This window comes from Xiphophorus maculatus, chromosome 4, assembly GCF_002775205.1.
Source record: "Xiphophorus maculatus strain JP 163 A chromosome 4, X_maculatus-5.0-male, whole genome shotgun sequence".
Lineage (NCBI taxonomy): Eukaryota > Metazoa > Chordata > Actinopteri > Cyprinodontiformes > Poeciliidae > Xiphophorus > Xiphophorus maculatus.
Genome location: NC_036446.1, coordinates 823,311 through 838,784, shown reverse-complemented (window position 1 = coordinate 838,784; position 15,474 = coordinate 823,311). Strand labels below are relative to the sequence as shown.

General features: G+C 45.0%; 1 protein-coding gene across 1 annotated transcript in view; it reads left to right on the top strand.

The window, feature by feature from the left end:
* The window catches only part of LOC102226190 (tetraspanin-18-like), a 28,190-nt gene extending 13,464 nt beyond the window's left edge, over window positions 1-14,726 (top strand). Inside the window, exons 2-8 of the mRNA XM_023332759.1 lie at window positions 12,090-12,167; window positions 12,487-12,681; window positions 12,838-12,912; window positions 13,166-13,264; window positions 13,340-13,507; window positions 14,031-14,114; window positions 14,636-14,726. Of these exons, the coding sequence (XP_023188527.1) occupies window positions 12,105-12,167; window positions 12,487-12,681; window positions 12,838-12,912; window positions 13,166-13,264; window positions 13,340-13,507; window positions 14,031-14,114; window positions 14,636-14,683 (732 nt within the window). The 5' untranslated portion in view covers window positions 12,090-12,104 and the 3' untranslated portion in view covers window positions 14,684-14,726. The remainder of the gene's footprint in view (window positions 1-12,089; window positions 12,168-12,486; window positions 12,682-12,837; window positions 12,913-13,165; window positions 13,265-13,339; window positions 13,508-14,030; window positions 14,115-14,635) is intronic.
* The last annotated feature ends 748 nt before the right edge of the window (window positions 14,727-15,474 follow it).

Here is a 15,474-nt window from a genome sequence, read left to right as displayed (position 1 = left end):
CGCCACCACAGCACGCCCCATGAATATTTATGTTATTTCATAAAATTTCTTAAGAAAACTAAACTGATAGAAAGGATTTAGTGTTTTTTTTTTTAAGTTGCGCCCTGATCCACACTCCATACCAGTAGGTGGCGGTAATGCACACCATTAAGTTGCTTGCCAACCGCCATTAAAAACAAAAAGAAGAAGAAGAGCTTTCTGCTTCCGACTGTTTGGTTAAGGTAAGAAGTGTTTGTGTTATGTCCATAAAATATACTATTTAATTTCATTACTATATTATTAGAACTGCTTACAGTTGTTAAATGTAATGTGTTCTTTAAGAAATGTGATCGATTTTAAAAGTTTGACTGCTGTGGGATATTTTGTTGTGGCTCTGATAGCGTAGCTGCTAGCTTGATGGAACCACAATTTGTTCACATGTTAGCACTTTGCTAACTGGCTTTCGTGAAACCAGTTAGGCTACAAAATCTCTGTTAACATCAATCTGATCAGCTGAAATAAGGCAATTTTGTTTTACCTCAACCTAGAGCTATTGTGACTTGCAGAAATTGCCACAAATAACCGGAACTAGCATATTAAGCTACTTCACTGAATCAGTTGCTTCGGATACAGATACTCTCAGCTGCCGTCTTGTGCCGACAGTGAAAAACAGCAGAACTACATAATATTAGCTTGGTATGATGTAAATTATAATTTTTGTTTGAATTACATAAAATAACTTCATGATCTGAGTTTTTTTTCATTATGCTTGGCCTATCAATAATTTCAAATAATAAAACATAAAATATCTGGGTTTATTTTGTTCATCCGAACCAGAACCTCCAGGTTCTCCGTTGTAGAGTTTTACTGAAAATCAGCGGAGAAATATCTGTAGCGCAGCAGCTGCGGTACAGTCTGCCCACTACAGTAGAACTGAACCGAACCAAACATGAACGTATTTCATCGCCTAACGAAAGACAAGGAAGCAAAGAGATTTCGGCTAAAGAAATCTGAACTTGATTACATTGCAGCATCCTTTAGCGTCGATGCCAATTTGTAGCGTGACGACGCCGGGCACAAACCAGACGGGCGCGCCTTGGCAGGCCCGGGCTAAATTTCTTCAGAAATTTTGTTTTTCTAGTTGGGGCCTGCCATGCAAAGCAATGGCAGGAACCTATTGCTATTGTCGGAGAAAGTGTTTCTTTATTCTTTATTTTTCTTCCGTAACCGTTAATGCGGCTCATACCGCTTGGTGCACACCTACAAATGAGGTATCAAAACCTGCAGAAAATTCACGCCATTCCAGCTATTACTTCTGGTGGGATTTGGGCTTAACGTGGCGACATAATTCGCAAAAAACTACGAAAAAAACCCCATTATAAGTCAATGGGAAAAATCCTAGAAATACCCTATTTTTGAGGATTTTCTGTGTCGTCACAAATTCACCTAGAAATGCCATTCAAATTTCATTTTGTAGATACGTCTGTGATCTCTTCAAAAGTGAAGACGGCTCGTCGATACCAGTTACGGTTTGTCCACAATTTGCCTCTAAGCGACCCAAAGTTTCTCATTTTTCCTAAAGTTAGAGTGCGTCTCTGGCTGCTTAGAGTGAGAGATGAAGACAACTTTTTCAGCCCAAATCATTTTTGAAATCGCCATCACGCCCACAAATATCGCACGATTAGTATCACAATCGGTCCTGACATTGATACGCCTGTCTGCTCCGGTAAAATGTTTTCGAAATTTATCTAGACCGTACGGTTTTCTGTCACGGTGCTTCAGAGCAAAGTCATGCGACAGGATTTTCTGAGGCTGTCTGAGGCTCTCTCCCATGTATTTGAATAGAATTTCAGATCTGGGCACAACATTTCTTTCTCTCATCACTGTAAATGTTCTGAGTGAGGTACAGATATGAATCTCGGGACTATCGCAGAAGACACATAGGCCTCTCATACGCTCGAAACGCTTTTCGAATATGTATTACGGTTCCCGAACAAGAAGGATTTGTTTCCAATGCTTTTTTTCAGTAAACCGTGTTGGCTCAAACACACAATTGTGTGTTTGAGCATGTATGACTCACAGCTCACACCTGCTGAGACCATTATTTGCCATAGCAACGGATCTCAAGAGGCTATTGGCTGCTGATTTGGACTACAAATTCGCATCGCTGTAGTTCTATCTATCCTCAGTTGAAACAGATCAGGACTGAGAACTGGCCTTTAGAACTACCCGCTGCTATGGGCTGTATATAACTGATTTAACTCAGTAACTGTTACACATGGGATTATTTTGGAACTTTAAAATTAAGCATACTGAAAATTTCAAAATAAAAGCCTTGAATATTTTACATGACGTAATTGCTCTTTTTGGCCGTATATGACTTTTTCATCCAAAGCAATGTTACACATGGGATTAGTTCGGAACTTTAAAATGGAGCATAATAATAATTTCAAAATAAAAGCCTTGAATATTTTTACATCAGGTAATTGCTGTTTTTGGCTTTATGTGACTTTTTCATCCAAAGCACTGTTACACATGGGATTAGTTTGGAACTTTAAAATTAAGCATACTGAAAATTTCAAAATAAAAGCCTTGAATATTTTACATGACGTAATTGCTTTTTTTGGCCGTATATGACTTTTTCATCCAAAGCACTGTTACACATGGGATTAGTTCGGAACTTTAAAATGGAGCATACTGAAAATTTCAAAATAAAAGCCTTGAATATTTTTACATCAGCTACTTGTGTTTTGAGCATTATATAACTATTTTAACCCAAGGACTATTACGCATGGGATTAGTTTGGCCCTTTGAAATGAAGTTTAACAAAACTTCCAAAATAAAAGCCTTGACAACATTTTAAATCGTACTGAATGGTGCACGTCCGCCTCGCTTAACGTTCTTGTGGTTCTCCGCGTGCCACTGATTACGTTGCGGCGTTCTTTAGCGTCGACGCCAATTTGTGGCGTGACGACGCCGGGCCCAAGCCCGACGGGCGCGCCTTGGCAGGCCCCGGCTAAATTTCTTCAGAAATTTTGTTTTTCTAGTTCTTCTTTATTTTTCTTCCGTAACCGTTAATGCGGCTCATACCGCTTGGTGCACACCTACAAATGAGGTATCAAAACCTGCAGAAAATTCACGCCATTCCAGCTATTACTTCTGGTGGGATTTGGCCTTAACGTGGCGACATAATTCGCAAAAAACTACGAAAAAAACCCCATTATAACTCAATGGGAAAAATCCTAGAAATACCCTATTTTTGAGGATTTGCTGTGTCGTCACAAATTCACCTAGAAATGCCATTCAAATTTCATTTTGTAGATACGTCTGTGATCTCTTCGAAAGTGAAGACGGCTCGTCGATACCAGTTACGGTTTGTCCACAATTTGCCTCTAAGCGACCCAAAGTTTCTCATTTTTCCTAAAGTTAGAGTGCGTCTCTGGCTGCTTAGAGTGAGAGATGAAGACAACTTTTTCAGCCCAAATCATTTTTGAAATCGCCATCACGCCCACAAATATCGCACGATTAGTATCAAAATCGGTCCTGACATTGATACGCCTGTCTGCTCCGGTAAAATGTTTTCGAAATTTATCTAGACCGTACGGTTTTCTGTCACGGTGCTTCAGAGCAAAGTCATGCGACAGGATTTTCTGAGGCTGTCTGAGGCTCTCTCCCATGTATTTGAATAGAATTTCAGATCTGGGCAAAACATTTCTTTCTCTCATCACTGTAAATGCTCTGAGTGAGGTACAGATATGAATCTCGGGACTATCGCAGACGACACATAGGCCTCTCATACGCTCGAAACGCTTTTCGAATATGTATTACGGTTCCCGAACAAGAAGGATTTGTTTCCAATGCTTTTTTTCAGTAAACCGTGTTGGCTCAAACACACAATTGTGTGTTTGAGCATGTATGACTCACAGCTCACACCTGCTGAGACCATTATTTACCATGGCAACGGAACTCAAGAGGCTATTGGCTGCTGATTTGGACTACAAATTCGCATCGCTGTAGTTCTATCTATCCTCAGTTGAAACAGATCAGGACTGAGAACTGGCCTTTAGAACTACTGCTGCTATGGGCTGTATATAACTGATTTAACTCAGTAACTGTTACACATGGGATTATTTTGGAACTTTAAAATTAAGCATACTGAAAATTTCAAAATAAAAGCCTTGAATATTTTTACATCAGGTAATTGCTCTTTTTGGCTTTATTTGACTTTTTCATCCAAACCACTCTTACACGTGGTATTAGTTCAGAACTTTAAAATGAAGCATACTGAAAATTTCAAAATAAAAGCCTTGAATATTTTTACATGACGTAATTGCTCTTTTTGGCTTTATTTGACTTTTTCATCCAAAGCACTCTTACACGTGGTATTAGTTCAGAACTTTAAAATGAAGCATACTGAAAATTTCAAAATAAAAGCCTTGAATAATTTTACATGACGTAATTGCTCTTTTTGGCTTTATTTGACTTTTTCATCCAAAGCACTGTTACACGTGGTATTAGTTTGGCCCTTTGAAATGAAGCATACTGAAAATTTCAAAATAAAAGCCTTGAATATTTTTACATCAGCTACTTGTGTTTTGAGCATTATATAACTATTTTAACCCAAGGACTATTACGCATGGGATTAGTTTGGCCCTTTGAAATGAAGTTTAACAAAACTTCCAAAATAAAAGCCTTGACAACATTTTAAATCGTACCGAACGGTGCACGTCCGCCTCGCTTAACGTTCTTGCGGTTCTCCGCGTGCCACTGCTTACGTCGCGGCGTTCTTTGGCGTCGACGCAAATTTGTGGCGCGACGACGCCGGGCCCGAACCCCACGGCCGCGCCTTGGCAGGCCCCGGCTAAATTTCTTCAGAAATTTTGTTTTTCTAGTTAAACTTCTTGTTTGTTTTTGCAACATTTTATCTCATGGTGATGGCAACGTTTTCATTTGCTTTTGTCTTTGGTGAGTTGGAGTTTGCGTCATTCATGCGTTTGCAGCTCAATTCGAAGTTTTCTGTGTGTTTTATATGGAGAGCCATGATTACCAAACATTTACATCTGGCTAAAAAGTCATGCCAAAATAATGGATGTAAAGTACGACAACAATCTACTCAAAACAGCTGCAAAATTCCAACATTTATGTTGGTCACTGAACGCTGTTTTGAACGTCAAAATTATTTTCTGCTGTTTTAAGCCACAAACCAGCATTTTTTGCAGAAATTTTTAGCCATATGCACAGTAAAAGGACTGATATATGCCCCATGTGGATTTCTGTAATTTTAACTGTTTTCTGTGTATTTTGTGTTTACAGCACGATTCGCCGTTTTCAGTTTGTTCCGTAGTTTGTGGCACAAATCCTCCGTTGTTCAGTAGTTTTACGATCTGCTCTGCTTTGTAAATATTTTACCTCTGGTGTTGCTGCTTGTTGCTTCGTGTTGCTGCTTGTTGCTTCGTGTTTCTGCTTGTTGCTTCGTGTTGCTGCTTGTTGCTCCGTGTTGCTGCTTGTTGCTTCGTGTTGCTGCTTGTTGCTTCGTGTTGCTGCTTGTTGCTTCGTGTTGCTGCTTGTTGCTTCGTGTCTGCTTGTTGCTCCGTGTTGCTGCTTGTTGCTTCGTGTTGCTGCTTGTTGCTTCATGTTGCTCCTTGTTGCTCCTTGTTGCTGCTTGTTGCTTCGTGTTGCTGCTTGTTGCTCCTTGTTGCTCCGTGTTGCTCCGTGTTGCTGCTTGTTGCTTCGTGTTGCTCCTTGTTGCTCCTTGTTGCTGCTTGTTGCTTCGTGTTGCTCCTTGTTGCTGCTTGTTGCTCCTTGTTGCTCCGTGTTGCTCCGTGTTGCTGCTTGTTGCTTCGTGTTGCTTTGTGTTGCTGCTTGTTGCTGCTTGTTGCTTCGTGTTGCTGCTTGTTGCTTCTTGTTGCTGCTTGTTGCTTCGTGTTGCTTTGTGTTGCTTCTTGTTGCTGCTTGTTGCTGCTTGTTGCTCCGTGTTGCTTTGTGTTGCTGCTTGTTGCTGCTTGTTGCTTTGTGTTGCTGCTTGTTGCTGCTTGTTGCTTCGTGTTGCTTTGTGTTGCTTCTTGTTGCTGCTTGTTGCTTCGTGTTGCTGCTTGTTGCTTCGTGTTGCTGCTTGTTGCTGCTTGTTGCTTTGTGTTGCTTCTTGTTGCTGCTTGTTGCTCCGTGTTGCTGCTTGTTGCTGCTTGTTGCTCCGTGTTGCTTTGTGTTGCTTCGTGTTGCTGCTTGTTGCTCCGTGTTGCTGCTTGTTGCTCCGTGTTGCTTTGTGTTGCTGCTTGTTGCTGCTTGTTGCTCCGTGTTGCTTTGTGTTGCTTCGTGTTGCTGCTTGTTGCTCCGTGTTGCTGCTTGTTGCTGCTTGTTGCTTTGTGTTGCTTCTTGTTGCTGCTTGTTGCTCCGTGTTGCTGCTTGTTGCTGCTTGTTGCTCCGTGTTGCTTTGTGTTGCTGCTTGTTGCTGCTTGTTGCTTCGTGTTGCTGCTTGTTGCTCCGTGTTGCTTTGTGTTGCTGCTTGTTGCTTCGTGTTGCTGCTTGTTGCTTTGTGTTGCTTTGTGTTGCTGCTTGTTGCTTCGTGTTGCTGCTTGTTGCTTCGTGTTGCTGCTTGTTGCTTCGTGTCTGCTTGTTGCTCCGTGTTGCTGCTTGTTGCTTCGTGTTGCTGCTTGTTGCTTCGTGTTGCTGCTTGTTGCTTCGTGTCTGCTTGTTGCTTCGTGTTGCTCCTTGTTGCTCCTTGTTGCTCCGTGTTGCTCCGTGTTGCTGCTTGTTGCTTCGTGTTGCTGCTTGTTGCTTCGTGTTGCTCCTTGTTGCTGCTTGTTGCTTCGTGTTGCTCCTTGTTGCTCCTTGTTGCTGCTTGTTGCTCCGTGTTGCTGCTTGTTGCTTCGTGTTGCTCCTTGTTGCTCCTTGTTGCTCCGTGTTGCTGCTTGTTGCTTCGTGTTGCTCCTTGTTGCTCCTTGTTGCTGCTTGTTGCTCCGTGTTGCTGCTTGTTGCTTCGTGTTGCTCCTTGTTGCTGCTTGTTGCTTCGTGTTGCTGCTTGTTGCTTCGTGTTGCTCCTTGTTGCTGCTTGTTGCTTCGTGTTGCTCCTTGTTGCTCCTTGTTGCTGCTTGTTGCTCCGTGTTGCTGCTTGTTGCTTCGTGTTGCTCCTTGTTGCTCCTTGTTGCTCCGTGTTGCTGCTTGTTGCTTCGTGTTGCTCCTTGTTGCTCCTTGTTGCTGCTTGTTGCTCCGTGTTGCTGCTTGTTGCTTCGTGTTGCTCCTTGTTGCTCCGTGTTGCTGCTTGTTGCTTCGTGTTGCTTTGTGTTGCTGCTTGTTGCTTCGTGTTGCTTTATGTTGCTCCGTGTTGCTTTGTGTTGCTGCTTGTTGCTTCGTGTTGCTTTGTGTTGCTTTGTGTTGCTTTGTGTTGCTGCTTGTTGCTTCGTGTTGCTGCTTGTTGCTTCGTGTCTGCTTGTTGCTCCGTGTTGCTGCTTGTTGCTTCGTGTTGCTGCTTGTTGCTTCGTGTTGCTTTGTGTTGCTGCTTGTTGCTTTGTGTTGCTGCTTGTTGCTTTGTGTTGCTGCTTGTTGCTTCGTGTTGCTTTGTGTTGCTGCTTGTTGCTTCGTGTTGCTGCTTGTTGCTTCGTGTCTGCTTGTTGCTCCGTGTTGCTGCTTGTTGCTCCTTGTTGCTCCGTGTTGCTGCTTGTTGCTTCGTGTTGCTGCTTGTTGCTTCGTGTTGCTTTGTGTTGCTGCTTGTTGCTTCGTGTTGCTTTGTGTTGCTTCGTGTTGCTTCGTGTTGCTGCTTGTTGCTCCGTGTTGCTTTGTGTTGCTGCTTGTTGCTTCGTGTTGCTGCTTGTTGCTTCGTGTTGCTTTGTGTTGCTGCTTGTTGCTTCGTGTTGCTTTGTGTTGCTTTGTGTTGCTTTGTGTTGCTGCTTGTTGCTTCGTGTTGCTTTGTGTTGCTGCTTGTTGCTTTGTGTTGCTGCTTGTTGCTCCGTGTTGCTGCTTGTTGCTTCGTGTTGCTTTGTGTTGCTGCTTGTTGCTTCGTGTTGCTTTGTGTTGCTGCTTGTTGCTTTGTGTTGCTGCTTGTTGCTTCGTGTTGCTGCTTGTTGCTTCGTGTTGCTTTGTGTTGCTGCTTGTTGCTTCGTGTTGCTTTGTGTTGCTGCTTGTTGCTTCGTGTTGCTGCTTGTTGCTCCGTGTTGCTGCTTGTTGCTTCGTGTTGCTGCTTGTTGCTTCGTGTTGCTCCTTGTTGCTCCGTGTTGCTGCTTGTTGCTTTGTGTTGCTTTGTGTTGCTTTGTGTTGCTGCTTGTTGCTTCGTGTTGCTGCTTGTTGCTTCGTGTCTGCTTGTTGCTCCGTGTTGCTGCTTGTTGCTTCGTGTTGCTGCTTGTTGCTTCGTGTTGCTTTGTGTTGCTGCTTGTTGCTTCGTGTTGCTGCTTGTTGCTCCTTGTTGCTCCGTGTTGCTGCTTGTTGCTTCGTGTTGCTGCTTGTTGCTTTGTGTTGCTGCTTGTTGCTTTGTGTTGCTGCTTGTTGCTTCGTGTTGCTTTGTGTTGCTGCTTGTTGCTTCGTGTTGCTGCTTGTTGCTTCGTGTTGCTGCTTGTTGCTCCTTGTTGCTCCGTGTTGCTGCTTGTTGCTTCGTGTTGCTGCTTGTTGCTTCGTGTTGCTTTGTGTTGCTTCGTGTTGCTTTGTGTTGCTGCTTGTTGCTCCGTGTTGCTTTGTGTTGCTGCTTGTTGCTTTGTGTTGCTGCTTGTTGCTTCGTGTTGCTTTGTGTTGCTTCGTGTTGCTTTGTGTTGCTGCTTGTTGCTTCGTGTTGCTTTGTGTTGCTGCTTGTTGCTTCGTGTTGCTTTGTGTTGCTGCTTGTTGCTTCGTGTTGCTTTGTGTTGCTTCGTGTTGCTTTGTGTTGCTGCTTGTTGCTTCGTGTTGCTTTGTGTTGCTGCTTGTTGCTTTGTGTTGCTGCTTGTTGCTCCGTGTTGCTGCTTGTTGCTTCGTGTTGCTTTGTGTTGCTGCTTGTTGCTCCGTGTTGCTGCTTGTTGCTTCGTGTTGCTGCTTGTTGCTTCGTGTTGCTGCTTGTTGCTTCGTGTTGCTTTGTGTTGCTGCTTGTTGCTTCGTGTTGCTCCTTGTTGCTCCGTGTTGCTGCTTGTTGCTTCGTGTTGCTGCTTGTTGCTTCGTGTTGCTTTGTGTTGCTGCTTGTTGCTTTGTGTTGCTGCTTGTTGCTTCGTGTTGCTTTGTGTTGCTGCTTGTTGCTTCGTGTTGCTTTGTGTTGCTGCTTGTTGCTTCGTGTTGCTGCTTGTTGCTTTGTGTTGCTGCTTGTTGCTTCGTGTTGCTGCTTGTTGCTTCGTGTTGCTCCTTGTTGCTTCGTGTTGCTCCTTGTTGCTCCGTGTTGCTGCTTGTTGCTTCGTGTTGCTTTGTGTTGCTGCTTGTTGCTTCGTGTTGCTGCTTGTTGCTCCGTGTTGCTGCTTGTTGCTTCGTGTTGCTGCTTGTTGCTTCGTGTTGCTCCTTGTTGCTCCGTGTTGCTGCTTGTTGCTTCGTGTTGCTTTGTGTTGCTGCTTGTTGCTTCGTGTTGCTGCTTGTTGCTTCGTGTTGCTTTGTGTTGCTGCTTGTTGCTTCGTGTTGCTTTGTGTTGCTGCTTGTTGCTTCGTGTTGCTCCTTGTTGCTCCGTGTTGCTGCTTGTTGCTTCGTGTTGCTTCGTGTTGCTGCTTGTTGCTCCTTGTTGCTCCGTGTTGCTTTGTGTTGCTGCTTGTTGCTTCGTGTTGCTGCTTGTTGCTTCGTGTTGCTTTGTGTTGCTGCTTGTTGCTTCGTGTTGCTTTGTGTTGCTGCTTGTTGCTTTGTGTTGCTGCTTGTTGCTCCGTGTTGCTGCTTGTTGCTTCGTGTTGCTCCGTGTTGCTGCTTGTTGCTCCTTGTTGCTCCGTGTTGCTGCTTGTTGCTTCGTGTTGCTCCTTGTTGCTCCGTGTTGCTGCTTGTTGCTTCGTGTTGCTGCTTGTTGCTCCGTGTTGCTCCTTGTTGCTCCGTGTTGCTGCTTGTTGCTTCGTGTTGCTTCGTGTTGCAGCGTGGTTCTGACTCAGCCCGGGCTCCTGACCCGCCGGCGCTGTGAGGTTTGTGAAGCGGGTCAGAACCGGAGGATCTGCGGCTCCTCGCTGTCATCCTGTGAGTCACGCTTCGCTCCTTCTGCTTTTCTCCGCTTCTTCAGACAAGCGATCAGAAAACAAGAGCGCCGTGAGTCACACGGTGAGTCAGCGTTTCCCACGGCCGAGCATCCTGCTGCAGCGTCCTAGCCGTTGCCATGGAAACGCCCACACTTTGAAGCTCCGCATTTCGACTCACCTCTACTTTGCCCACAAAGAGACTGAAAGGTTTTCAGTTGGAGAGAAGAGCTGCAGGTCCAGATGTTCCCCAAGCGCAGCCGGACTCCTGTACCGGTCCGGAGTTCTGGTTCCGCTCAGCTCGGCCCGCAGGTTCTCCACTGATCTCAGGTCTGACATTGTTTACATTCCCACCGTCACAGTTCGATCCGCTTCAACCCGACTCCAGTCCGTTTGCTATAAAGTCCGGTCCGCTTGGTGTGAATGCTAATTGACCTCTGACCTCTGGTCCTCCAGACCTCGGTCTGGGTTCTGTTGAAGTGAACTCTGGTTTGGTTTGAATGTGAACGCCAAGCAGAGCGGAGACCGCTCCAAAAGCAGGAAGTGGACTACAGCGCAGGGCATTCTGGGTAAATACAACCAAAGCTAATGTGCTAGCCTAGCGCTAGCAGCAGAAATGGCTCCTGGTCTTCAGCCAAAGACTAAAGAGAAATCCTCCAACACTAAAATCCTCCATCTTGTTTCCATCTGGTGAAGAAGGAAGTTGCTCTCAGCGTCTTCAGAGGTTTTTGTGTCGTTTCCTTCAGTGGTTCTTGGTGCAGCGCCCCCACAGGCCAGGAGGGGAACAGGTTACTCAGAGGCTTTGGTTGTTGCAAAGCTCAGTGGTCTAGTTCAAGTTTCTGTTTGTGATAGTTGGAGAGGAAGGAAAGGACTCGACCTGACGCCTCGCTCTCTCTCTCCTCTCAGCAGCTCATGTGAAGCCGATTGGATTCGTCTCATCATTAGGAAGTTTAACAGGTACAGATGGTGCGACACTTCCTGTCACTACCTGTCACTTCCTGTCACCATGACTCCGCCCCTGCTCACCTGTGAAGCCTCTAAAAACGAAGGTTTGGGTCGGAAATCTGCAGAATTCACAACCCGGGACATTCTGACCTGGTTTGTCAGGACCCAGAATGTCACAGAAAATCACTGCCTCTGACCCCCGCTGACCTCTGACCTTCGATGACCTCTGACCCCCGCTGAGCCCCTGACCTCCACCCAAACCCTGACCCCCGCTCACCTCTGCCCTCTGCTGATCATGAATCAGCCTCAGGTTCTGTTCTGGCGTTTGGATGTTTAGATGTCTGGCGTTGCTGCGATGATGTCAGCGATGATGTCAGCGATGATAAGCAGCAGCACTCTGCGGGCGGCTGTAGTCCGGTAAACACCAGCTGGTCCCTTCACACCAACACATCCAGCAGGGACAGTCTGTCCCCGTCTCAGCACTGAGCCTCAGCAGAACTTCACGCCTTCAGGTCCAGTACCAGCCCAGGTTCTGGTTCCGGTCCGGTTGGACTTTGATTTTTATCTCAGATTTTTATCGTCAGAGATAAAAATTATTCCACATGTCATTCTGTTCCTCAGTGGAGAAAATAGTTTTCCTAGATAAAACCTGAACAGTGCGGCAGGCCTGTGTCATCCTGTCCGGTTCAGTTAAATCCACACAACAAAACGACCCGGTTCTGATATTTTAACTCAAAACATCCAACCTGTTCCTCTTCCACATGTAGAACCAAACCCGATGGTTTTCAGAGCGTTTTCTGAACGTCGCATTTTTCTGACTTTTACATAATCAGCAGAAGAAGAAGAATCGGACGTAAACAACGTCTGGAGATGAAAGAGTCAGTGAACGCATCACCAAACAGAACCGGGCCAGAACTGCTCCGGTCCTGGTTCTTTCTCTGGTTCAGCTCCCAATCCCGGTTCTGGTTCTTATTCTGGTCCTGTTCCTGGTCCTGGTCCTGGTTCTGGTTCTCGTACTGCTTCTGGTTCTGGTTCTGGTTTTGGTTCCGGTCTGACTGTGGTTCTGTTGGGTCCAAACAGGAAGAGCTTGTGGCCATGGAGGGCGACTGCCTGAGCTGCATCAAATATCTCATGTTCGTCTTCAACTTCTTCATCTTCGTGAGTTCAGATTTTACTTCTCACCATTCAGAGGTTAAGCCCCGCCCCTAACATAGCCCCGCCCCTCACTTCAATAGAACAGGAAATAAATCCAGACAATAAAAGTCCATGAAATATTATGAATATTATGAAATTCATTAATGAATAAATCAATAACTAAATAACAGTGATTGACTAAATAAGCTGTCTATTAAAAATAATTTTAAAATATTTATTTTACTTTTCTTACTTTTATGACTTGGAGTGTTTATTTTCTATTAATAATGTATTTATGACTGAAGCGGTTCTGACCTCTCCCCTCCCCCGCCTGTTGCTGCAGCTGGGCGGCTCCGTCCTGCTGGCCGTGGGCGTCTGGGTGTCGGTCGACCCGCTGGGCTTCAGGGAGGCGGTGGCGGTGAGCCCCCTGCTGGTCACCGGCGTCTCCGTGGTTCTGGTTCTGGGCGGGCTGCTGTTCCTGCTGGGCTTCCTGGGCTGCTGCGGCGCCGTCCAGGAGAACCGCTGTCTGCTGCTGCTGGTGAGTCAGGAAGTCCTACTGGGCCGGTTCTACTGGTTCTACTGGACCGTTTCTACTGGGCCGGTTCTACTGGTTCTACTGGATCCGGTTCTACTGGGCCGGTTCTACCAGTTATACTGGGCCGGTTCTACTAACCGTTCCGTCTTGCCTTCTCAGTTCTTCATGCTCATCCTCTTCATCTTCCTGGCGGAGCTGGCGGCGGCCATCTTGGCCTTCCTCTTTAGGGAGAACGTGAGTTTTGATTCTGGATCAGCAGAAGAACCACTGAGTATCAAACCGGGTCTGAAAACTGGATTAGTTGTGTTTGACTGGTTTAGACTGGTTTTGGTTTGGGTTTTTGAATCATACTGGTTTTAGTGTCCAGCTGTTTGATGAAGTATTTTTTTTACCTCTGTGTTGGTTTTTCTGTAAACTGGTACCGGTTGTAGACATGTAGTGAGAGTCCGGTCTGGTTCTGACCCGGTTCTGTGTGTGTTCGGCCCAGTTAAGCAGAGAGTACTTCAGCCGGGAACTGAAACGCCACTACCAGGGCCGGAACAACAGCGATGTCTTTACGTCCACCTGGAACGTCATTATGACCACGGTGAGTCGCCCGCCGCCCCGCCGCCCCGCCGCCCCGCCGCCAGCTGTCTTCATCTTCTTCTTCTTCCTCCTCCAGCTGGAGTGCTGCGGCGCCAGCGGCCCCGATGACTTCCAGCAGAGCCTGTTCCGGCTGCTCCACCCCAACCAGCTACTTCCTGAGGCCTGTTGCCAGGGTGACGGCCACCTGGGCGAGGGCGGCATTGAGCAGTGCGTCAGCGGCGGCGTGGCGTTCCGGCACAGCAAGGTCTGATGAAGAACTGTGGCGTCGCAGGATTAAACTGGAGCGATTTAAAGGGCCGGTGTCGATCTTTCCATCATGTTATAAAGTTTCATCATCAAAGCAAACCTGCAGTAAATCCTTCAATCTCCATGGCAACCATTCAGCTGCTAAACCCCTGGGTGGACCTAGCCCCGCCTCCGAGGCGTAGCTCCTCCCCCACTCAGCTCCTTCAGACTAGCCAGCAGCAATTAGCAATCAGCTGTTGAGCTCATTATAGGAGCTGCTGCTCAGAGCAACGCTGGTAAAAACATTAAAGGCTTAATAGAGGAGCCATGTTGGATGACTTCCTGGAGGCGGAGCTTCAGGAAGAGCAGGAGCTTCTTAAAGAGACAGAGACCCAATTTGTAAATATTAAATCAGGAAGACAAATCTGCCTTAAGTCATGTTTGGAAGGACACATGGTTACTGATTGTACTGTAAAATGATAAAATGTGGCTGTGGAACCGATGGTACCGGCCCTTTAAGGCTCTGTGTGTCCGGTCTGCAGGGCTGCTACTCGGCCTTGGTGGAATACTTTGAGACGTACATCTACGCTGCAGGAGCGCTGACCATCGGCGTGCTGACCATCGAAGTAACTCAGAGTTTTATGTTTCCTTCAAACATCTGGACACAAACAGCTGCTGAAGATAGATAGATAGATAGATAGATAGATAGATAGATAGATAGATAGATAGATAGATAGATAGATAGATAGACAATAAAACAGTGTGTTTTAACAAGTTTGATAAAAATAATAAGATAATTATACAATTGGCAATTATACATAAATACATTTAAAAATCCTCCATTATCCAGTAATCTAGTGTAATTAATATTTTTATAGACGCTGTGTCTGATTAATTTATCTGGTTTGTTTCCTGAAACAGCAAAATAATAAATGAATTTCATATTTATCAGGATAAAACACAGATGAACATTTTCCATAACATCTCCAGCTGTTGGCTTCATCAGCTCCTCACTAATAAAATGGATTATATGGGATATATTTTCAGATTTCTAGTTTTGTAAATGTGTTTTATTTTGAAAGGTCTGAGCATCAACATGAACCTGCAGATGGTTCAGTTCTGACTCCATGTTTGTTTCTCCCTGCAGCTCTTCGCCATGGGCTTCGCCTTGTGTCTGTTCAGAGGCATCCAGTAGACTCTTCCTCCTCCTCCTCCTCCTCCTCCTCCTCCTCCTCCTCCTCCTCCTCCTCCTCCTCCTCCTCCTCCTCCTCCTCTTTGACCTCTTTGACCTTCCTCAAAGCTGGTCTGAATGTTTTTCTGCTTTTGGTCTCAAAGTTGTCTAAATGAGTTTGATTTAGTTCAGGTTTGAAGACTAAGCAATAATTTGGTTTTTTAATCTGTCATGAGAGAAAACAGTGAGTTTCTTTTTCCAAAGTCATAATTTCACCATATTTTAATTTATTCATAAAGGTTGCAGTTTAAAACTTAATATTTACTTTGAGGCTTGCCTCTAACTGATCACTTAGCTTTTTAACTAAATATTTATTTTGAAACTTCTATATTTATTTAGAAAGCAACATGTTTAATTTACAAGCTAAATATTTGCTAAACTGAAACTAAACTGAACTTTTAGCTTCAATCTGAATTTTGCCTTTGGAACTAAATATTTAGCTCAAAACTAAATAATTAGCATGAAACTGAAACATACATAAAGAATTGAATAACATGGCAAAAATAAGAAATAAACTTCAATTTTTTCTCTTATGACCCAAATTATTGCTGTTAGTTTTTGGATGTGTAACTTTACAAACTGCATCCTGTATGTATTAATATCGCACAGGAACAGAGAACAGAAACATATTTATCAGAGTTTTGACTGAAATCCGTCATAAACTCATAGTTTCAGTTTTTGCTTCACAGTTTCTGCACATCCCTTGGGCGGGAAGCAGCGCCCCTAGTGGCCGGAGGCAGATTGCCTCTTTGTTT